Source organism: Sardina pilchardus, chromosome 17 (assembly GCF_963854185.1).
Source record: "Sardina pilchardus chromosome 17, fSarPil1.1, whole genome shotgun sequence".
In the NCBI taxonomy this organism is placed as follows: domain Eukaryota; kingdom Metazoa; phylum Chordata; class Actinopteri; order Clupeiformes; family Clupeidae; genus Sardina; species Sardina pilchardus.
In genome coordinates, this window is record NC_085010.1 from 20,839,749 (window position 1) to 20,865,387 (window position 25,639).

The 25,639-nt window shown below is 43.7% G+C and overlaps 1 protein-coding gene across 1 annotated transcript in view; it reads right to left on the minus strand.

Annotated features, from left to right (window-relative positions):
- LOC134062018 (inactive dipeptidyl peptidase 10-like) overlaps positions 1 to 25,639 on the minus strand; it is a 107,659-nt gene that overhangs the window by 25,544 nt on the left and 56,476 nt on the right. Inside the window, exons 5-7 of the mRNA XM_062517891.1 lie at positions 21,641 to 21,736; positions 4,174 to 4,268; positions 2,189 to 2,263 (exon numbers count right to left, since the gene is read on the minus strand). Coding sequence (XP_062373875.1) covers positions 2,189 to 2,263; positions 4,174 to 4,268; positions 21,641 to 21,736 — 266 coding nt within the window. The remainder of the gene's footprint in view (positions 1 to 2,188; positions 2,264 to 4,173; positions 4,269 to 21,640; positions 21,737 to 25,639) is intronic.

A 25,639-nucleotide genomic window follows, 5' to 3' on the forward strand; every position in this document is an offset into this window, starting at 1 on the left:
CCAATGGCTCCAGTGTAATGACAAAAACAAATGGCCTTAATACAATAGTGCCTGCCATGTGGACATAATGGAGGGACAACCGAATATGTTTTCCCTAGAGAGGCAGAGTGACAAGGTGTGCAATATACTTTTGTCCAGTAATGATAATTGATCCATATGATCATTACGTATTGGAGAGCAGCACTTCTAGACACTGATGTGTGAATCTCTTTCTGGGTTTGTGTGTGTGTGTGTGTGTGTGTGTGTGTGTGTTTTGGGAGTTAGTGGAGACAACACTGAGTATGTATCTCTCTCTGTGTGTGTGTGTGTGTGTGTGTGTGTGTGTGAGTGTGTATGGGCTCACGCTTGCTTCAGACTGGGCCAAGATTGCCTGTGTGTGTTGCTCTAAGTGGCGCTGAGCACGAGCTGATGGGCTCAGTAATAGGTTCTGCACCCCCTGCAACTCCACACACACACACACACACACACACACACACACACACACACACACACACACACACACACACACACACACACACACACACACACACACACACACACACTTCACCACAGTGATAGGCTTTGGCCCTCTGGAGCTCTATGTCTTAATTCGTCCCCATGGTCACTCACTCCTCTCCTCTATTCTCAGCTCCTCTTCTCTTCTCCCCTTTCCTCTCCCTTCACTTCTCTTCTCTTGTTTTCTTCTCTTCTCTTGTCTTCTTCTCTTCTCTTGTCTTCTTCTCTCCTCTCCCCCTCTATTCTTCTCATCTCTTCCTCTTTCCTCTCCACTCCTCTCCTCTCCCTCCATTTTTTCACCTCTTCTCTTCTCTTCTCTTCTCTCCTCTCCCCTCCACTCTTCTCTTCTCCTCTCCACATCACTCTTCTCTCTTCCTCTTTTCCTCTCCACTCCTCAACTCTCCCTCCATTTCTCTTCTCCTCTCCCCTGCCTCCCCTCCCCTCTTCTCCTCACCCTCACCCTCTACTTCTCTCCCCTCCCCTCCACTTTTCTCCTCTTTTCTCTCCTCTCCTCCTCTGCTCTCCTCTCCTCTTCCAGTCTCATCCTCTCAGACTGCCCAAAGTGGTGGCTACACGCCACATCCATCCTCGATTGTGAAGGTGATCTGAATTGAGAATTCCCTCCACCCCCCTCATGTCCCCTCTCTACACCAATTTAATCCCTCCTTCCTTGCTGACTGAGAGGATCATTTGTTTTCTTTCTTTTTTAATCTCCCTCTCCGTTTGAGTGCCGTACGGTTTTCCCCCCATCACTCAAAAAACCTCAGTTTGACTTGTACTATTTCCAGATTATAAACAGCATTCATTTTGTTTAGCTCACTACTGAAACACTGTTTAAGAGTGGCAGTTGCACACTGGTTTTTAAATGCTAGCTAACGCACATTCCTTTTCTCTTACACAGCTGACCCTTGTTTTGATCTTAACGAGGCTGGTAGGCAGGCTTTGGCTGTGTCTGAATCATAAGTACACAAGCTGGGCAGCGTGCATTTCCCAGAAGTAACGTCAGAATAGACTGTCCGAAAGTCAAGCGCTCTCAGATGGGTACTTCGTTTGGCGTGATTTCCAAGCGTGCATCGATGGATCTTTTTTGGCCTCAGATATTCCATAATCCATTGCGCAGCGCAGGAAAGCTCCACACGTCATGCAAATCATCAAGCAACACCCCCCTCCCTGAGTCAGGTGATGGCAACTAATTTGTGCTGTCCAAATGTAGGGACGCATACTGAGGAGCAAGTTAACTGAGACGCTACTGGAAAGAGCGGTACTATCCAGCATGCGCCCTTGACTTTTGGACACAGCCTTTATTTCTGGGTTTATCTTTATGCCTGCATGAGTGGCACCTAACTGGCTTGTTTGTGAAAACATGGCCAGAAGTGAACACCATTTTTAATTCTAGAAGTTCTATAAGTAGCTGAGAAGTGACAAGCTACTTTTGCTCATTTGCTGTGCTGCCTTATACATTTATGTAAACAACACACTTCTCTGCGCTGTTTCAGAGGGGAGGATCGAAAAACAAGAAAATAACATCGCCGGTGACTGTCAGCAGCTTCCACGTTCGTCTGCGAGGTTCTTTTCATGTGCTAAAAGCTTGAGAAGCCATTACTGAAAGGGGATAATCACTGTGTTTGTGTGTTGGATTGAAGGGAGTAAGACATCCGTGCTAATTTCTTATGGAAAAACAATGGGTACATACCGGCTTCACGTCGTATGCAAAGAGGACATATCCCATGTCTGGGGACACGGAGTATTTGGCCACTTTGAATGCAGCCTGCAATTCAGTAGAAAAGAAAGAAAGAATAAATACAGAGAGAAAGAAAGAAACAAACAAACAAGCAAACAAACAACAAGAAAAAAGAAGACCCAGACGGAGCAATCAGACAGACAGAGAGAGAGAGGGAGAGAGAGAACAAGAAAGACACAATTTGTACAGTATCGAAATACAATTTCACTGAAAAACATCAGAAAGATAGATCGAAAGATGGCAATCGAGGAAGACAGATGGTGTATATATAAAGAGAGAGACAGAAAGAGAGAGAAAGAGAGAAAGGACACATTACATGACATTATAGAATTTAGTATTGAATAAAAATTAAGGCAATTAAGGAAAGAGAGGTAGAGAGAGGAGGAAAAACAGACAGAGAGAGAAAAAAGAGAAAGAAAGACAGAGAGTGAAAGAGAAAGGCAGAAAGAGAAACAAACAGAGAGAGAGAGAGAGAGAGAGAGAGAGAGAGAGAGAGAGAGAGAGAGAGAGGGAGGACACATTACATGACAGTTCAGAATTTGGTAATATGACAGCATTCTGATTTGTGTGTCTGACAGACAGCTGACTTGTAGTGACATTGGTGCGATCTTGACAAGTGATGGCTGGAGGACTCTAAGCTGCTTTCATAATTGTGGGTGAGGAGTCTAATCTGTGGCACACAGCACTGGGGACAATCTGTCCAAACAGGAAGCCTGCCCACTGCCCAGCACCACTCGGCCATGTGCCCTGGCCACAGATACACCTCCTAAATGAAATGCCCCCCCCCCTCTCTCTGTCTTTCTCTTTCTCTCTCTCTGTTACTCCTTCTCCATCTGTTTCTATGTCTGTTTTTTTGCAAGCACACACACACACACACACACACACACACACAGACACACACACACACACACACACACACACACACACACACATACAGAGTCAGAAAGAAAAGGATAGAGGTAGTTAGAGGCAGACAGCAATAAACCCACGAAAGTGCTCTCACACACAGACACACACACACACACACACACACACACACACACACACACATACAGATGCACATAATCATAAAATGTACATGTTACCCTGCCCCCCTACACACAAACGTCAATAAAGAGAGACAGAGAGGTTCAGACAAGGCATCTACACTAACACAAACAATCACGCAGACACACACACACACACAGAGACACACACACACAGACACACAGACACAGACACACACACAGACACACACACACACACACACACACACACACACACACACACACACACACACACACACAGCGCTTGCCACAGTTCCTCTGTAATGAAATGTCAAAATATCATCTCTGCCCAAAAGAATCCTCTTAATAGCTTATGCAACTCACATCCCGTTGCCAGTGCCCAGACTACCGGTGAGGTCGCCAGGCTTAATAACGCGCTTACACAAGGCAACAGAATCCAACTATGTCACGCAATCTCTTAATACCACACCCAATTAACACTTCACATGGCCCCAAAACACAACAAGATTGGAAGTCCTCCATATCTGCAATTTCCCAACTGATACTTTGTTATTAGTACTTTTCCGCTATTCTGCTAGGACTTCTCTTTTTTTAGTGATTGTTCCTGATGCTTTTGTCCTGTCTGTGGTTTGGTCTGTGTTGCTTCATAAGAACTGTGGAGTTCTCATAGGACACAGGGCACAGTCAATGCCAGCAGTTGAGTTATATCATTGGAGACACAATATGCTTTGTAGTTTAGTGACGACATAGATGACTACGGCGTTGGTCAGCTTGACAGGCTTAATACGTAGGTTGACATAATAGGCTATTCAAATTATCCTCTGACGTCTACACAAAGCTCTCTGCAAAAAAGCCAACAATAAAATGCAAAATAATACTATATTTGTGTGTGTGTGTTTTTATATATAACATAGTTGGTTCCATACTCACAAAAGTGTTGTTTTTCAGGAGAACATCCGTCGTGTTGGCGACAAAGTTGTACCTGATCACGTTGCCGTCTTGGTTCTTGTACAGGACCTCGGAGTCTGAAAGAGAAGGTCATTTTTAGCACAGCTGCACAGAGCATCAGCAGGAGGCAAAGTGAGGCTTACATAACGGCCATGCAGGACACAGCGCGGGGCATTCAGTCCAGACCTGTCGGTACTAATGGGAACAGCCTCTCTCTCTCGCCGAGGTGGGGTGCTGAATATGTAATCACTGTTGAAGCTGTGCGAGGGTGGAGGCCTCCGCCATATTCTCCAGCCAACAATGGGCATCGCCATGACACCTCAGTGTTCAGAAATCCGGTGTTCTATTTCCGGCCGAAGCTGTGTATTGATTTTAGTGTGGCAGTAGACAGTAGACATGCAGAAGCAAACTTTTATATTTTTCTTTCAGTTATAAAGTATGTTATATAGAATGTACCTATGAGTGCAGGATTGTCAACATTTCAAAAGAAATATAAGTTGAAGCATTATTCTAGCTAGCCTGCTGAGACGAGACCGCACTAAGTTATGATGTAAACAGAATGGACGGATTTCCTGTTTAGTGAATAAGGTGGATTAGAAAGAGTTCGGCTATGTCTGAGATCAGAGAGGTCAGACATGAGAGAGGATGCAGTGTGAGTGTTGAGTTCTCCATGGTACATTTCAACTGGAAATGTGTAGACGTGAGGAAAACATTAGGTTATATTGGGAGATTTGTGTCTGAGATTGTTTGTATGTTCGTCTGTAGGAGTACAGTATGTCTTTGTGAGAGAGTGAGAGAGAGAGAGAGAGAGAGATAGAGAGAGAGAGATGGAGGATGGACAAAGAGAGGAAGAGAAGGGAGAGATAAACAGAGAGGGAGTGGGTGGTGAAACTCTGCTAATTTGTAATATTTCTTTCAAATAAGTTGCTAATTAGGCCTCAACTCACTCAACAAATAATCCACCAGACAAACTAATTTACAAAGATTTGATTTCGGAACAAAAATGGACCTAAAACACGGGACGAAAAGCGTTCGCAAACAGAGACGACGGATAATAGGCTTCCCCTGTTTAACACGATATGACCTGCAAACTTGGCAACACTGCCTAAATTTAGATACTTGTCTTCCGCATAGCAATTACTGCAGCATAGTGTTCATGTACAAGAGACAGAGAGACAGACAGAGAGAGAGAGAGAGAGAGAGAGAGAGAGAGGGAGAGAGAGAAAGAGAGAAAGAGAGAGAGAGTCACACACAGGGAGAAGGGGAACAGAGAGAGAGAGAGAACACGAACCACACACAGACAGATACCTGCAGGTGTCAGGGGTGGGAGAGAGATGCTTAATAGGAAGGACACACAGAAAGAGACATGGTATGTGTATGTGCTGTACATAGTGAGATATGCTTTCAGAATATATGATGTGCATATTTCAGACGTTTTTCTCTAATAGAATTTCCAAGTGATTTACATTGGCTCTTTGAAGACCCTCAAGAAGCAGAAGAAGAAGAAGAAGAAGAAGAAGAAGAAGAAGAAGAAGCAGAAGAAGAAGAAGAAGAAGAAGAAGAAGAAGAAGCAGCTTGTTTGTCAAGCCAACAAAGCATTTTTTTTTTTTTTATTTGAGAACAACAACAACGAGAGGAAGAAGAAGAAGAAGAAGACAGCTTCATTACAGGGAGCATTGTGAGAGTGAGGACAGCAAAAAAGCGAGATGGACTCTTCACCTGGGCCTCTGCCCCACCCTCCTCATCCATCCTCCACTCCACAAGAGGCCTCTCCTCAGTCCATGACAACAGCATTCCAAACCCTCTCCTCCAAAGACCCAACTCATCAACACACGACGCCAACACCTGATGTCACTTCCTCTGCACCGCAGCTCCAGAGTCACTCCTCATTTCTGTACGTCGCTTTGGATAAAAGCATCTGCACACACACACACACACACACACACACACACACACACACACACACACACACACCTCGCCTTCCTCTGCAGTCCCCACTGGCCTCTCCCAGTTGCCTTGCATTCATAACATCTTTAAAGAGACACAGCATTGAGCTGAGCTTGTCGCCGCATGCTCGGGGGTCTGATCAATAATGAATACATGATTGGGTGCACACTGAATTATGAATATGAGTTTTTGAAGCGAGGCCATACATCGCTGACATATTCAAGTTCCCTCTATATGGCTCCATATAGTTTTTTGGGGGGCATTTGGTGACACACAGTATGATAGAGATTTCCTCCCCAAAATGCCAGTGCTGGTGTTGCCATGGCAGAGAGCATCTCTGTGGAGTGCTGGTGATTTATTTGCTCTGGGCACCCGCTGTTCCATGGCTATTTGTTTTAATATCAGAGTCGCAGCGCATCGGCTGTGGCTCCACTCGCAGCTTATAGTGCTGTCCTCCACACGGATACCAGTCCTTCTGCAGCTTTCTTCTCCTTTCAATCCACACACACACACACACACACACACACACCTGGGCCAGGATGTCTCATCAATATGACACTCCTGTAAACATCCACAAAGGAAAGCAAAGTCCTTGTTTTTCACAGAAAACACACACACACACACACACACACACACACACACACACACACACACACACACACACTAACATACACGAAACACACAGAACACATGAACACAGCAGTATAGACAGAAATAGCTCAGAGGGCCCATCCTGTGTGCTCTCCATCTCCCCTTCTTTCTATGTCTTCATCTGCCCCTCTCTCTCTCACTCTCTCCCCCTTCTCTCTCTCTCTCTCTCTCTCTCCCTCTCTCTCCCCCCATCTCTCTCTGTCTCTCTCTTTCTAAGTGCTCTCTACAATATGCGTAAGCCCTCTCTCACATCTGGAGGGAGAGCCGGGCTTGACAATGCCGAGCTTTCATCCCGCAGCATGTCTGATTTCATTCAGCGCCTCGTCTCCGAGGGACGCGGCTAGAAGAGGAGGATGCCACCTCTATTCTTCCCCTCGCTCTCCATCTCTGTCAATCTCTTCCTCTCTCTTCTTCTTCTTCTTCCTCTGTCCCTCTATCCCTCCCTCTGCGTGTCAGTATCCTCCTGCTGTCGCGCTCTCTTCCCTCCCTCTCTACTTCAAGTCCTGCTTCTTTTTTTTCAACGTCTACTCCGGGGTGAATGCCAGGCACGTTCTCTGCCCGGGTGTAATCTTCAAAAGACGATGCCTTCTCGGCCCATTCTGTTTGGGCAGCGCGAGTGAGCGAGCGAGTGAGGCAGGAACGAGGAGGAGAGAGAGAGAGAGAGAGAGAGAGAGAGAGAGAGAGAGAGAGAGAGAGAGGATCGCATGAAAAAGTCCCCCTCGGCCGCCGGCAAAAAAAAAAAAGAAAGAAAAAAAAGGCACTTGTTTACCCGCAAGCCGTCCGCGCGGCAGAATCGGCTCTCGAACACGGCGGCACGGTAATTCAAAACGCTCGCCAAGGAATAGCAATGAGGAGGCTCTGGAGTGATGTTCCCCCTTTTTTTAGTTCATTTAGTTCTCATAAAGCCCTCCCTTTATTTCTGCTTCTCTCTCTCATGCTCTCTCTCCATCCCCCTCTCTCTCTCTCCATCTCTCTCTCTCTCACTCTAATCCAATATTTACAATACATTTAATTTTTTTCCCACTCCCAGCCATATTCTAATATGTAAAGCAGGTCTGTTTATAACTCCGCTGCCTCGTGTGGCTGGGGGAAGCATTCTTCTTCGTGCTTAAGCTGGAAACCTGCGAGAGTGTGAGAGCATTTCCTCTGTGAGCAATGAGCTAGAGAGCTGTGCAGTGTGTACACACACACACACACACACACACACACAGAGAGACACACACACACACATACACACAAACACACACACACACACACACACACACACAGAGAGAGAGAGACACACACACACACACACGCGCGCACACACACACACACACACACACAAACACACACACACACACACACACACACACACACACACACACACACACACACACACACACACACACACACACACACACACACACACACACACACACACACACACACACACACACACACACACACACACACTGAATGCCCATGACAGTGAGTCCAAGAGCGATCCTTTATCATCTGTGCCACTCAGCTCCGCACGGCGTCAAAGTCCGTTTGTCAGGGAGAATCGATCAGTGTAGGCAGCAGGCACACAGGCAGGGGACAGGACTTTAATACCGCCGTGCCGTCGTATAATGAGGGATGGTAAATGACCAGGACTCAGTACAGTACAGACTCCATAGAGGTACATCTCCATACATTCTTAAAATGAATGTGCTAGAAACGACACAAATTGTGCTGTCCTTATCTGGACATGAAGATGTGTTAAAAAAAAACCCAACAACAACACAAGTTGTGTTATTTTCAACACATTTGTTTTAAGACTGTAAAAAAGTCCATAACTGTAAAAAAACCATCTTGCTGCTGTGACTGAGTTGAATCATGTCGTCAAGGACAACTCGACTGGGTCCTGTTGTATTTTTACAGTGTATGCTGCTTTGCCACATAGTTTGCAACCGGCATTATATTTCCTGGTAGGTTTATTGTGGTGTTAGCATCATCACATTTACATCAGGACTCCTTTTCTTGTTAGCGAGGATGAAGCACCTCCATTACGCCATCTCTGGCGTATACTGGTCCTTTGGTAGGCTATAATGGATTACTGAAAAAAACAAACAACCTGTATAGAGTTAGCAAACAGGCATTGCTTTCACTTTCCACACTTCCAGAACTATTTTTTGAGCCGTGTCTGCCATTGGCAGAGTTTGCCTTGGCTCGTCACACATAGTGCACCTGTGCATTTCCCTTTGATCCTTTGTAAGCCATGCAGTAACACAGGCCAAGTCTTTTCCCTGTCATGCATAACAATACACGCTTGAGAATCAGATTTGTCCACACACACACACACACACAAGCTTCGCTTCGCTTCTCTTCATCAGCGTGAACGTGACCTTCCATTACCCACAAATACAAGCAAACTCACAGAGAGACACGCCTGAGACCTTGGGCTTTTAGGAAAAACAAATAGCGGGACATTCTTAAGAGTGAACCCCATACACAAGAATGTCTATGAAATATGCCCTGCCACGAAGCATCTTGGATCTTTATCTTTTTTTATATCTATCTACTTAAAGGACTTAACGGAGAAATCTGGTGATTTTCATACAGATCCCCAATTTCTCGAGGTCACTGAGTACTGTCGGTATGAAACAAAATGGAAACAATAGCTAAAAATGATTGTTCTCATTTTGTTGTGTACCAACAGTACTTCTGACCTCAAAAAATGGCGATCTATGTCAAAATTTGCCAGATGTCTCCTTTAAACAATGTATTCAGGCAACACAGATGCCATTAATCCAACAATCATTATACATTATCTATAATAAACAATTCAACAGCTAATTCATTACTATAAATAACTCATTCAGAGTACAACCAAATCTATGGGTAATCATTCAAGTTAATTGTTAATTAAATGAAAAACAATAATGTTCTAAATAGAACTGTGTGTACTGTATGCTGAGTGCCATCAATACTGTGCATTCATGTACGGTGGAAACTGTAATAGGCCAATACGTCAAAGTGTGCACATGTGCTTGTTTTATGTGTTTCTGGGGAGGGAAAAAGACAGAGCATATGAGGCTTCAGCCTTTCCCCCCTTTTTTTTATATTTGTCTAGCTGATTGCATACATACACTCAGCAGGGGACAGAATAACTCCTGATTTTCTCACCATTACTCCTGAATCGTGTGATATTCGGCAGTGTCCTTGACTTGCCGTCATCGCGTTGTCAGAGGAGGAGTTAATTGCAGAGCAACTGCACCACTGCAGCGGCTTGAGACTCGCAGGATGCACTTTTAATGACATGAGCATCGTTCGAATGAATGAGTAATCGCTTGCAATGAATAAGTAAACACCGAGGCATGAATTATTTGGCAAAGGAAAAAGCAAATACAACCTTTTGCACATGAAAAAAAACTAAAAGAAATAACACTTTAGGTAGGCACTGAAAACACTGAAAATCTATCCTATTCAGCTTCACTAACAGCCAGCATCTGTTGACCCAAAGCAGTCTCTGCTTTCCCAAAATCCAGCTTTGGCACAAATGAAATAGCGTTCAATGGATTATGTCCACGTTATGTAAGGTAGACCTCTTGGCTTGACTGCAGGTATTTTACACAGAGTGCAGACACAGACACACACAACAACGCACAACCACACACACACACACACACACACACACACACACACACACGCACACACACACACACACACACACACACACACACATACACACACACACACACACACGCACACATGCACACACGCGCACACATGCAGACGCCAGCAGCCCAAGAGCCGAGTCCTCTAATTGATTCACTTGGGGATCAGGTACAAAGGCATGTGGAGTCTCTATGCACCAAAGACTAACTTTAATTGGGAGCCTTCGGGCTAGCGTCCCACAGCTGCCATCATGACATCTGCGAGAGACAGAACTCAGAGAGCAACACCACGGCTCCGACAGACCACCTCACTGCAGACGAAGACAATTTCACGGATACTGTACATACTGTACATACTATAAGCCAGGTAAGGTGACCAGATTCCGAGACTAAAACTGGGGACATAATCCCAAAAACGGGATACATTTTCAGTTTGACTATCAATCTGATTCAAATACCTACAAGTTTTGTCTTCAAAAAACAGGGACATAGGTGTAGTTTTTCTGTATTTTCCCGGGGACAAGCAACCAAAAACGGGGACTGCCCCCTGAAACCGGGGACGTCTGGTCACCCTACAGGTGGTGAGAAGAGAGGAGGAGGACAAGAGGAGCCTGACACACATGCTAACATTTGCGCTAATTCATTTAGCCCGACGCTTTTTGTCCAACGTGACTTACCGTAGCCCTAATGTCCAGATGCAGTACATACACATACATTTCATCCGTGCGCATCTGTGCGAGCGAGTGTTGAGCCCAGTGGGGGTTTGAGCTGTCAGCCAGGAGTCGGGACCCTGCTCTACAAAACTGGGCCGCAGGAACAGATGAGCAACAGCATCTCATGCTCTTATCAGAGAGAGCCAGCTGCCCGCCGGCAGCCCTTACCAGGTCGCTGAACAACGTCCATCATTAAATGATAGAGAGGAGTTATTTATAAAACTCCTCTTGGACACTCGCCGCCCCAATTGAAGTCAGCTGTTGCAGCCAATATCTGGTGCCAAGTGTATTACACGGCCTTCCTTCTAGATCCGAGTAAAGGCCTAGTAAATCCAACACATCGTTAGGCCTGTCGTCATTCCACACCGCAGCCCCTAATGACTGGAAGCTGCTACACAACACACTGCCACTGAAAACACTTACTTCAATCACTGCTCGTAAGGGCCTACTTATGTGCACTCTTGATGAGACTCGTAAATGTTTGACTTTGGTTTGATTAGTTAGTTACCCCATTCTCCCCACCCCCCCCCCTTCTTCATGTGTTGTCTGGCAATTACCAGGGTGTTGTACATAAGAAATAGCCTTTGATGTCTTGACTGGTTATAAAAGTTATATCAAACAAACAAATAAGAATAAATAATTCTCTTAGACACCGCGGTGGTTGCTCAGCGACGGTTTTAGGAATCTCAAGTCTAAGTATATCATTGCAAGGCTACCTCTGGTAGCGACGTGGGTGCACATTTGTTTTTCTCCCATACAACTATAGCCACACGCGTTTATAAGTACCCTTTTGTCATTATTATTGCGGCCTTGTGGTCCTACTGGTCCGAGATTGTTGTGCCCGACATTGCTCTTGCCTTGTTAAATGCTGAAATAGGTCAGGCAAATATTACAGTAAGACAATGCAGCAATGATAATTAAGCTTCTCTAATGAGTTGAGAGTGTGCTGCTGGCGGATTATGGCTGATATTTTCCTCCAAAACAACAAACCCTTACTGGTTATATTCATTTATAGTCTCCCTTAGACACGGCTGTAGTGTGTGTGTGAGTGTGTGTGTGTGTGTGTGTGTGTGTGTGTGTGTGTGTGTGTGTGTGTGTGTGTGTGTGTGTATCTGGCCAAGGGGCACCTGTGCTGCCTCAGTTTTCCTCACAGTTTTCCTTTATGATACAGAGGAGTTTACTTTTATGTGCCTTCTTGCTGGAAGGTTCCTGTTTGTATATGTATTATTCTATCATACTATTAACAAATACTGTAGATATCTATGTCCCCTCCAGTTTCGAAAGTCCTTCTACAGCCCTGCTTAAACCTGCAATATCTATAAATAAGAATCAACGTACATGTATACTAGAAATGGAAACATACTGTGTTACCAATGACTTTGATCTACTCATAATATAGTTTGACTACTTGTTTATTATCTAAAAATGCATATAACAAATGTTCTATGAATTCTTAGATAATAAACAAATGTGCTTTATAGCTCCTCAAAATACTGTAAATAGGAAGGTTTTCTCTCTTCCACCAGATCAGACAGGTCTGGAGTCTGTTGTGAATGGACACAGCTGTCCTTGTGCCTCGGGGCTAGTTTCACTGGCTAACCTTTCACTGGCCTTTTGGCGCCGTGGCTCACCTTAGCCAATGACAGTCGCCTCCTTAGGGCCAGGCTATTATTAAAAAAGGCGAGCTCATTAGTCTGCAAATGGGTCTGAGGCATGCTTCAAAAACAGAGAGAAAGAAAGAGGAAGAGAGATAGAATGCAGGAGAGAAAAGAAAGAAAGGATGAGAGAATGACGGATAGAGCGAAATAAAGGAAGAGATGGAGAACATCAAAAATAACCCTTGGTCACATCTCCAGCTAAGAAACCACTGCAATATTTCCCATCATTAGACAATAATATGACAACTGAAGTCATAGAAAGAAAGAAAAAAAAAAAACGGAAAAAAACAAGCAGTATGATTTGACCACCAGTGTAAGTAGGTCCATCTGTCCGTTGTCATGGCAACGAAGATGGACTGGGAGATGTGTGTGTGTGTGTGTGTGTGTGTGTGTGTGTGTGTGGTATGTATGTGTGTGTGTTTGTCAGGTGGGGGTGTAGAGGGGATGGTATCGAGGAGGAGCGGAAATCAAAATAAATCACCTTGCCCATTACTGCGGGGCAAGCCACTATAGATGGCCGTGCCCGTCTGAAATGTTCCAATGGTACCCATCAAGGACATCGGCCATATGCATAGTCTCATCCAGGGGCCTTGTCATGTCCTTGATAGTCTCTGCACTAAATGGATGCTTGAAGAACTCCACTTCCACTCCACTTTATATACCTCTCCTCTCCTCTCCTCTCTCTTCTGCATGGTTCCTCATTATGGATTCTAGGCGTACTGGATAGAGCTCTTGAGTTCGGAGGCTCCTAGATAAGAGAAGAGATTGCAGGCTCTCATTTTCGCCAGCCCTTTGCAAAACATAATGACATAGGACCTTGCTGTCCTGCAGACCAGATGCTGCTGCCTGAGAGACTCTTATGGAAAAGAGATAGAGATAGACAGATTGGTTCATTACCCATACTGTATCTCTATCTCTCTATCTATCTATCTCTCTATCTATCTATCTGTCTATCTACAGTATCTATCTATATACAGTATCTATCTATCTATCTATCTATCTATATATCTATCTACGTATCGATCTACAGTATCTATCTATCTATCTATCTATCCACAGTATCTGAGTGATCATGGCTTGACAGCAAAATCCAGTCCTTCATCTGTTATTCTGTATAAAACACTCACACGCTCTCTCTATCTATCTACAAATAAAAATAACTGTATCCTTCTTTGTGTTTATGTATCTATATGAAATAAGTGTATGGTTATGGCTCCATAAAAAACTGTTATGGAATGACCCTTTGTCTCAGTGGAACATTAGCAGTAAACACTAAACGGCCTGTGACGGGTCGCATGCATACCGTCACGGTAGCGATACGCTACCTTGTTCAAACCCTCTGTGTATTTGTGATCTGTGTTTGTCTGACGTGTATGTTTTCAGTTGACTTCCATTTTGTTCTAAAATCACTTGTTTACATAGTCATTCATCATACACTTCTGCCGTAATCCCGTAGCTGTTTTAAATTGTCGACATTACCATCTAACACTACGGTGATTTATTATGCTAGCAACCACTATCATTACATCGCTTACTGTTTACACTCATTTACTTGCCACTTCACATATTCCGTTACAATAACCACACAACACAAATGTCTTTATCTGTACGTTTATTTAGCTTATTAGTTTCAAATGTTATCATAGCGTTGTGTTTGTCTTACCAGTATTTCATCTTACGTCCGTGTTTGTTTAGAGAATGTGTGCCGCGGTTGTCGTGTTTAAATTGTCGTCAACTTCCGGGTCAATTGGAAGTGACCCGAAGTTTATAGTTATTTGGTAATTTCGCTGTATTTATAGATTTTGGCTATGCCAAAGTTAGCGATGTTTGAGAGTATTCATACTGGAGAGATTCTAGCTTATTGGAATGTTTATTATGGCTGCCTTAGCCTGTTACTTTTGTAATGACCTAGAACCCCCCTGCATGTTGTACAAAGTTGGTATGTTCCAATTTCAGGGTAATTGTTAGGCCTATTTATGTGTCTGTTTGGCAGACTATTGGGAGAGCAGCATTTGATAGGACATGGGTCCTTTGTGCTCCCCATTGTGACCTGCTACAAGGTTATTATTGGTATTGCCGGCTTAATTCAGTTATTGCTATGATTTTGACTATTATGTCAACTTTTATTTAATTTATGGAAAGTATTTATTTTTCTTTATTTTTTATTCTATTACTTTTATTGCCAAATTATTGGCCTTATTTGGGAAACTATTAAAAATCCCATCTTCAAATCTACTTCTTGACTCCTCCTGAGTGTATACCACCTTGCTCAAAGCGCACATCTACATCTACCTTTAACACGGCCTTTCAATCAGTTAAGAGCCGGCGCTCCACAGAGATCACAGCAAAGATCTCTCCCAGAGACGGCCATGAGACATGGCGTGGCGCGGCAGAGACTTTGCATTTGGACATCTGTATCTGGAGTGCGCTCGCTACACCCTGCATTCACAATGAGATCCGTATCTGCCCAGCTGCTAAAGTAGGGTTCAGACCAAAGATTCCCGACGAGACAAGACGAGACGAGCCTCGACGTTCTAAAACCTTGCGACTGCGACTCGACGTGTTTAATGCTCTGCGACGGCTTGCGACGGTTTGCAACTACGTGCAACTTCTAATTCACACCGCTGCAACTCAGTCTCGTCGCGTCGAGAATCTTTGCTGTGAATTGGGCTTGATGCTGCTATTACAAAAAGGACGACTACTGCGTGTCTCAGTACCACCAAATCCTTATTTGCATACTTGTCATTCTTGACACCATAATGCAGTGCACTTATAGGATCACTAAAGGCTGGGGAACAAATATAGCAAATGTTCAAATGCTGATGAAGACCCTATAAATGGCATGCATAGTGTATATAGTGGTTTCCAATACATATATAGCTGTTGTGTTGCAAATCTTCACCATTCCAATAAAAGCTGGTGATGAGGGGTTGATGGGAAAACTGTTTAATCTCGTTACTGTAACATTGAATTTGCTGCAATTTCATTTTGTCTTTCCATTGCAGTAATGTTATCCTGAGACAACTGGATTTTTCTGTCTCTACAAACAGCTTTGCTGCTTTTCACAAGACAGCATGAAGTGTTTGATCCCACAGCTGTTCAGTTAAGTGAGTCGTTGTTATTTGCCAGAACAGAGGGCATTCCACAGTTGATGGAAATGTGCACGGTTTCCCATTTTCTTTAGCTAGATCAACATGAATACACTCACAATATGCTAAAGAGGCAAAATGGAAAGACAGAATTCCTTTGGAACTCTTTGTCATGTGAGCATTTAAGCTACTTATGTGACATTTAAAATATGTGCTTTAATGGCAAATACAATGTGTAGAAATGCAATAGTAATGACATAAAATCTCATTTTAAATCTACATTAACTACATTTGAATATTTATATGTAAGACAATTACTGCACATTCTGATTCTGCACCCACTGGAAATTAGTCAGACACAAATGATTTAAATGGCATTAGCATAGCCTATACGAATAGAACTTCAACGATTGATAATGAAATAAGTGTAGGCGTACAAAATATACTTTTAAAAATATTTGTTCTTTTCTTAAGTAATTAAGCTAATAATTGTCACCACTCACATAACATGCAAGTTAAACCCCCACTCTATTAGTGTAACAGGCAGACACTGAAATGTGTGCAGGTCCACACATAACCCTCCATATCTGCAGAGAGCAGAAAGCCATCCATCTTACTGTGACTTGATTTCCACGCAGCACGGGTGCTGATGTGAATCTGTCTGCCTGGTGAGACCCTGTAATCCCTGTCAGACTGCACTTGGCAGTGAGAGTTTGAGAGGCTGTTGGGTTAACTTCACTGTGACTTCCAGCCTCATCCCGTTGCATTTCTCCGATTTTTATGAAAAATCCAAGAGGGAAAAAAAAAGATCTATTTTGGCGGAAACGGTTGGCAGTTCCAGTTCACTGCTTGTTATGACAAATTCAGATGTCTTAAATCAGAATTTGCATATATCTGTATTTACTCTCAGGGTCACACAAATGAGTGCAAACAGCCATGTTCAACATTTTGGGTCTGTTTTCTGTGACAGCAGTGGGCTTACGAATTGTCGGACAATAATATGTCATAATAATACGTTAATATAACGGACAATAACACTTCTACAAAAAGCTTGATAAACATATTTTCTTGTGAAAGCTATTGGCCTGAATTCTGCAGCGCTGGTGTTGTGCTGGCCCATGCAGAGAGACCACTTTCCCTGGTCTGGACTTGGACGGAATATGCTGGACAAAAACAAAACACACTCCAGCCTAACATTAAGTCTGGAGTAAGTGTTCAGTAAGTCACCTTGAAATTATAATGATTACGGTTATGGTTATGGTTATGTTATGGGCATATGGGGTCTCCTACAGCTAACAGTAAAACCTGTCAGGCATGAAATAGATATAGGTCTTCTGTTTTCTGTTTCCCTACAAGCACATAGTAGCTGGGTTTCCATTGAACTCTTTAGTGCTGATTTTGACCATTCGAATAAGATATCCCGACTGGAAGCACTTGACATTCACGTAAAACCCATCAATGATGCAAGCCGTTTATTACATGACATTTTGATCCCACAGCTGTTTAGATCTCTTGATAAGGAGTTCTTGACGTCTCATCTCGATTCACATCACACACTGGTTGGCAACACACACTGAGAATGTGTGAATGAGCTGGAGACCCAGTCACTGCCTCACTGGTTTGATGAGTACCTGGGCTCCCAGGTTGCCTGCACTAATGAGGCCGATATCAACCACCTGTTATGCCACAGAGGAACCACGGAGGCCTGCTGGTCTGGTTAGACCACCTTGCACCTTCAGACACAAAGTCATAACGACAGAGACCACTGCACAAGTTTGTGTGGGAAGTATTTGCGTCTCTTTTTGCCACGATATGTCACAGACATGGCCTGTTTTGCTCAATTGTTTATGGTGTTCTATGAATAAATAAAACAGAATATAAAACAAAATTGAATATAATACTTCAAACCCAGAAAGACTAAGATGTATCTGGTAGGGTAGGCTTACATACATCCCAAAGCGGTTGTTTCCCATTGGCCATTCTCATGTACTATGTGCCATTGTTGCCAATAAGTGTAGCGTTTTGAAGACTGAAGTGAGGTGGACATCGGTCAGCTGGTGTCCGCAGCTAATGCAAATGGCTCTTCATTATTATACAGTATTACTCAATATCATATCATGGTATAGGTACCATATATATGCACCTCTATACAGCAAACCACTCACTACACACATACAGATGCCTTGCAGATATGCAGCGATGCATTCATATGTATAGCCCTGCACCCTCATCTGATTTAAACACAATCGGAGCGCTAGCTTGTTACCATAGCGCCCAGGTGCCAGACCGCGGCACCGAGACAATAAATCACACTCCATCCTCATTGGCCGAAGCCGGCTGAACCTGACGGAGGTGTGGGATCGATACTCCCCGCGCCATTAGAATTCCAGCTAATGTTCGACGGGCAGTTAGCGCTGTCCGATCCATTCCCCCTCATCAATGGCCTCAGACAAAACCAACTGACGGGAGGGAGATGGAAATCTCTGCTCGATGCTCGGAGACGGGATACAATAATTATTCATTATGGTCGCGGTCGGCCCAGATGTTCGAGGCTGTCTTGCAGGGGCTAAAGAGATGTATGTGTGTGCGTGTGTCTGTGTGTGTGTGTGTGTGTGTGAGTGAATGTGTTTGCGTGTTGTCTCTCTGTGTGTGTTTGTGTGTGTGTCTATGTGTGTCTGTGTGTGTGTGTTTGCGAGTAGTTTCTCTGTGTATGTGCATGTGTGTATGTGTGTGTGTGTGTGTGTGTGTTTGTTTGCGTATAGTCAGTCTGAGTATGTGCATGTGTGCTTGTGTGCTTGTGTGTGTGTGTGTGTGTGTTTGCGTGTAGTCAGTCTGAGTATGTATGTGTATGTGCGTGTGTTTGTGTGCACGTGTGCGTGTGTGTCTGTGTGTGCGTGTGTGCGTGAGGTGCATGTGTGTCTGTGCACGTGTGTGCATGTGTGTGTGTGTGTGCGCGCGTGAGGAATAGCTATTGCATCCGAGGCCGGCGTGAGCGCCGTGGCTTGATCCATCAGCGCACACCTGAGGAGCAGACGGGGAGCCGATCCGCGTTAATGCATTCCATCAAAGAGGCAGCATGAGAAGCAGCACCGGGCCCCCATCGACATATTGAAACGCAACAGGCTGCTGAAGAATGGCCCTTTGTTTACCGGTCTCGCATGATACGAGGCTCTCGCCGGCGGTCGCTTTACTCCACCCTCACGCTGTCTCTGCAGCCCGCTGCAGCTGTCTCGCCATTTAATACGCTTTTCATGTCTTTCTTTTTGCATTTCTGTTTCTCTTCTTTCTCTGTCTTGCTCTCTCTCTCTCTCTCTTTCTGTCTCTCTCTCTCTATCTCTCTCTCTTTCTGTCTCTTTGTTTCCGCGGCTCTTTAATTACTGTCTCCTCTTGCGCCCACGGGCTTAAAAAGGAAGCTAATGATTTGCGTAGCTGTGGCGGCTAAAGGCCGTGTTTGAGTGGAACCACACAGACTCACTTTTCCAGCCTCAGCGAAGGAAACATCACTGAGAGGGATTTATATTCAGGGGCAAACCAAGAGGACATGTTTAGTTCCACCCTCCTCCCCTCCAACAGAAGAAAAGTTTCTAGATATCTATTCGTATGACTACCCCCCCCTGCCCCCCCAACCACACACACACACACACACACACACACACACACCACTTCCTCATCTTCAAATCTCCTTCACCCATACAAAAGAACACACAACATAGAGGGCTTTGCCTATGTTGGTGCTGTGTCTTTTTCTTCAGCACCTGTACAAACCATGTCTTGATAATTGGAATAACAAAATAAAATAATTTAATCTAACCATTCATGCTTATAATAAACATTCTATACAGAGTATTTAAGCATCACGGCATTCACATAATTGCTTTTCTACAGATCAAAACAACACAAACAGCTGTTTTGACACAGGGTTAAAACTACATCTAATTTAATAGCTTGAACAGAAACTGTAACCCAGCAGCATCAGTTGGCATGTTGTTGAAGTCAAGATCAAGATTTTATATATAGTTTTTATATATAGGAGCAATCTCTACATTGTTGGGCTCAGCCATAATGCCTTTTAACACTATTTCTCATATTTCATGTCCAAACACCTCATCAGCACTGGCTTATGCTAATGTCTGTATGCGCACTGATCGAGTGTTATGCTGTGACACCTCAGCAGCACTGGCTTGTGCTAATTTACACACTGATCGAGTGTTATGCTGTGAGTGGGAAAGGGGAGGTGAGAGGCTAGTGCATGTCGATACATGTTTCGTTTAATAATATCTTTTGCTTTGTAACACAACACAGCATCAACCTGCACACTGCACTTACTTGTGCCCTTAACAAGATACATGCCAGGTGTGAAATCAGTTGGACAAACCTTTCGAGAGATATGCGAAGAACAGACAGGCCTAGGGACAGACCAGCAGACATTCAGACAGACGTTCTTGGAATTAATAGCCAGATGGGCAGAAGGAGAGATAACACGAGACGCAAAATAACGACTGCCAAGAGAGACTCCACAGAGCCACTGTGGTTCTATACGGGCTTGTTCTCACGCAGGTTATTGTTTTTCTGTCTGTTGTTTTATCCTTAGTATGCAATGAGGTGAGAGGTAATTTGACACATGCACTGCCATGGCCATAAAGATTCAGGTCTAATCAGATTTGTACTCGATGAGTGTATGTGTGCTTATGTGTGTGTGTGTGTGTGTGTGTGTGTGTGTGTGTGTGTGTGTGTGTGTGTGTGTGTGTGTGTGTGTGTGTGTGTGTGTGTGTGTGTGTGTGTGTGTGTGTGTGTGTGTGTGTGTGTGTGTGTTTGTATGTTGGTGTTTGTGTATATTGGAAGAACCAAAGGCAAAATAGGAGGACAGGGGGACAGAGGCTGGACTGAAAAAAAAACCTCATAATGATGAGCACATTGCAGGAGACATTAGAAAGAGAGGGAGAGAGAGAAGGGAGAAAAGAGGGAGAGAGGAGGGAGAGAGGGGGGGGGAAAGAAAGAGGAAGTAAAGAGGGGAGAGAGGAGGGAGAGAGAAGGGAGAAAGGAGAGAGAGAAGAGAGAGGAGGGAGAGTGGAGGGGGGAGGTAGAAGCAGACTGACGCTTGTTATCGCCTCGGTGATGTGAAATCTCTAAAAATGGCCTTGGCTCCAGTGACTGATTGTGATGAGTTAGTCTACTAGTGAGCTACAAAGCTGCTCACGAGAAAACTACAGCCCTGAATCCAAACACATGCAACATTTATATCACCCTGATTCTGCTTCATTTCACAATCAAAACGTCTTATTCACCACCAGATAAAGTTCAGCTCTGATATAGGAACACTGTAATTTAGCATTAGCAGTAAGCTTGCTAAGTACAAAGAAAAGGGCAATACTGAATGCACTCTACACATGATAAGGCAAAGTTCTACAGCTAACAAAAATCTCCTCACTGAAAATCAGTATCACACTTTTTTTTCCCCCGGTGACTAAAACTATCCTTTGTTTCTCTTGTTAAATATAACCAGCTCTTTTGACCCCACTTTCTTTTTCTTTTATTATAATTTCTGCCAAAGCTGCTCTGCAGAGGTGCCACAGACGCAAGCTGGCACTGAATTCATTATGATTCGCCCCCATTAAGGCCCTGGCCTTGTGTGTGTGTGTGTGTGTGCGTGTGTGTGTGTGTGTAAGTAGCAGAAGAGCTGGATTGGAATGGTGTGGTTGAACGGCGCACTGTAAATGGATGAAGAAGAGGAATATCACAGAGTCACTCACCACTGATCCATTTCGCCTCGGGGTCGTTGACGGTGAACTCTGGTTTGAAAAGATCCTCCACCGTCAGCTTGGAGTTACTGCCTCCCGCGTTATCCGCTGTGAGAGATAGCAGAGAGATTTATAGCTTAAAAAAAGGACCATTTTCACTGATTCAAAGGACAACTTTTGCTGCTGACAATTTGAGTTGAAATCATTCTCTTCCCTTTTTGTAATTTCTGCTATGACCTGAACTGAACTCAATTTCAGTTATTTGCCTACAGACACAGAAAGAGTCAGTAAGTTAGCAACAGGCATTAATGAGTAAAGTATAAGGACATTTTCAGCAAAACAAGATTTCAGTGATTTCAATACAGTGACAACAAACATCAACAAAAGCAACACAAAAAATAGATTAACTAAATTTCACTTGTCCAAGTGTGGCGGTCATGCGTATAACTTAAAACTTACAAATACAAACAAACGCAATACAATGAATGCAGACATAAAATATATAAACACTCTTAGAAAAAAGGTGCTTTATAGAACCAAAAATGGTTCTTTTGCATTCTTCATATCTGAAACCCCTAAATGGTTCTTTAGGCCTTTATAAGGCAAAAGAACCCCCTTAAGGATTCCTTAAAGCATGTATGGCTCTATATAGCATAAATAAAGAATAAATAAAAAAGTGTATAAATGTACAAGTGTAAAAAATAAATAGCTGGAAAACAACATGCCTGAACCTGAACTTGCTCCACAATTTAGAGGTTTTCTTTTAGCTACAGTAATTTCCTGCATATAAGCCGCATTGTGTATAAGCCGCAGGACAGTGTTTATAAGTCAAAAGAAACAAAACCATATTAACACCATTTTACTGTAACTGACCCCCTGTATTAACCTCATAGCGGAAGAAATTTTGCAAAATCAATGTAAAAGCCGCGGCTAATAGTCGGGGTACACTCAAATGAATGCATATTTGCACTAGAGATGGTACATACATAATGATCCTGGCTATATACCATACAGTATATAATGGTATAATAATAATAATAATAATAATAATAATAATACATTTTATTTAAAGCGCCTTTCAAGACACCCAAGGTCACTTTACAGGGTTGCAAAATCATCACATAGAAATAAAAAGAAAAGAAAAATGTTAAATGTTAAAGTCAGTTAGCCAGTCCATAAGCTTTTTTGAAGAAAAATGTTTTCAGTCTACTTTTAAAGACAGTGATTGAGTCAGAGTGTCTGATGTAGTCTGGCAATGAATTCCATAGCTTGGGGGCAATGTAGCTGAAAGCCCTCTCTCCCAGAGTGCAGAGGTTCACATCAGGGACACGTAGCAGGCCTGCTGAGGAGGATCTCAGAGGGCGGGCAGGAGTGTACACTTCCAGTAGGTCAGTGAGGTAGGTAGGGGCGCTGTTGTTTAGGGACTTGTATGCCAGGAGCAGGACCTTGAAATTTATTCTGAAGGCAACTGGAAGCCAGTGCAGCTGCATGAGCGATGGTGTTATATGGCTGGTGGATTTGGAGCATGTTATAATCCGCGCTGCAGAGTTCTGGATGAGTTGGAGCCGGTGAAGTAGCTTATTTGGAATTCCAGACAAGATTGAGTTGCAGTAGTCCAGGCGGGAAGTCACATACGCATTGACTAGGACTTCTGCACTCTGCTGGGTGAGTGCTGGGCGGAGCCGTGCAATGTTCCTTAGATGGAAAAAGGCATTTCTTGATATGGTGTTAATGTGTGCATTGAACGAGATGGTATTGTCCAGTATGACACCAAGGCTCTTGACCTGTTTGGAACAAGGGATGGTGCTGCCATCTACACAGATGGTGATAGGTTCCATCTTAGTAAGAGCTGATTTGGAGCCAACCAGTAGCAACTCAGTCTTACTGCTATTCAGCTTCAGGTAATTTTGTGTCATCCACACGTTGATGTCATGGAGGCAGGCAGTAAGTGCAGCTGGCGGAAGGGTGGCAGTAGGTTTCACTGAAAAGTAAAGCTGGGTGTCATCAGCATAGCAGTGAAATTGAACATCATGTTTCCTGAGGATAGTGCCAAGTGGAAGAAGGTAGATAATGAACAACAGAGGGCCCAACACAGATCCCTGGGGCACCCCTCTTGTCACAGCAGTACTCTCAGACTTGCAGCTCATCATTTGTACGCACTGTGTCCTACCAGAGAGATAGGAGGTGAACCACTGGTGAGCACTGCCACGCACTCCGATATTAGCTAAACGTTCCAGTAGAACATGGTGAGAGATGGTATCAAAGGCTGCGCTGAGATCAAGGAGAATCAGAATGGAAATAAGTCCATCATCAGCTGCACAGAGGAGATCATTAGTAATCTTAACCATGGCCGTTTCAGTACTGTGCATAGGACGAAATCCAGATTGGAATGGCTCAAAGAGATCATTGTCCTTCAGGTGATCCTGGAGTTGAGTCGCCACTATTTTCTCAAGCACTTTGGAGAGAAAGGGCAAGTTAGATATAGGCCTGTAGTTGTTGAAGTTGTTAGAATCCAATCCAGGTTTTTTCAGCGTTGGTCTGACAATAGCTGTTTTAAAGGCAGATGGTACAGTGCCAGAGAGAAGAGAGGTGGTCAGAATTGATGTAATCATCGGAGCAATAGATGGCAGGCAACTCTTAACCAGGCTTGTTGGAAGAGGGTCCAGCTGACAGGTGGAGGAATTGCACTTTTTGATGAGGCCACAGATGGCACTTTCAGTAGGGAGACTGAATTCACAGAGTTCATTGTTGTAAGATGAGCCCAGGGTGCACTGTGAGTATGGTTCAGCTGATTAATTGAACATTCTAATTGCTGATGGATTGCCTCAATTTTGGTATTAAAAAAGTTCAAGAAGGCTGAGCAGCGTTCATCAGAGAGTTCTTGATGGGTGATGTTATCAGGTGGCTTAAGAAGACCAGTAACAGTGGAAAAGAGGGTCCTGGTGTTTCCTTGACTGATTATCTTTGCATAGTATGATCTTTTTGCAGCACAGAGAGCATTTTTATACTCATGTACGTGTTCAGAGTACATGTCTTTATGCACAGTAAGACCAGTCTTTTTTGACAGCCGCTCCAAGCGTCGGCCCAAGGATTTCATATGCCGAAGTTCTGGCGTAAACCAAGGAGCGGAGTGCACAAATGAAACAGTGCGCGTCTTCATAGGAGCAACTTTGTCAAGTGCTGTATACAAACATTCATTATAGTGGTCAACTAAATCCCCTAATGAACTATTCAGAGCAGGTGAGGGATAAGTGGCAATTAGAGAAGTGAGTTCCTCAGGTTCCACCTTTTTGATGTTGCGATATGACATCACACGCTGAACCTTGGACTTCATGACAGGAAGATAGATGTCAAACAGTACAGCTTTGTGATCAGAGATGGGTAGTTCAGCAGTACTGACATTGCCAGGCTTGATACCAGAGCAACAGACCAGATCTAAAATATGTCCTTTGCTGTGGGTTGGACAGTTAACATGTTGTGTGATGCCAAAGGAGTCAAGCATATCCATAAAATCTTATATGCAGCTCACACACTGCCATCTCATTTCTATGGAACTTGTTTTGTAAGACATACTGTATTTACCTTAGGAATTCTTGGTATAAGTACCAAGGACCACTAGAGTCTAAAACAGATCTCACAAGGTCCCCGAGCACAACCTCCCTCTCGCCCACTGAAGCGGTAGACTATCAGCGACGGTGCTTGCAGCTCTCTGAATGTCAGCAGCTGGCCTCAGCTCTCCTAACAGCTCCCTTCAGGAAATCTTTCCTCAATGCCCACTTTTCATTTCAACTGAAAAGATCTCTCTTAAACTATATTTTTAAAAACTATATTTTTTATCATTTTGCTGTTATACTGATGCTGTTCCCCATTGTTGAATCCCTTTAGGAAATATGCTCATAAATTCTTTCTGAAATAGTGTTTGAATTAGTTACAACTAGATTACTGCAGTTCTTACTTCTTTTTCTTAGAATTCATTCAATGAGCACAACTGGACTAAACATTGACACCACC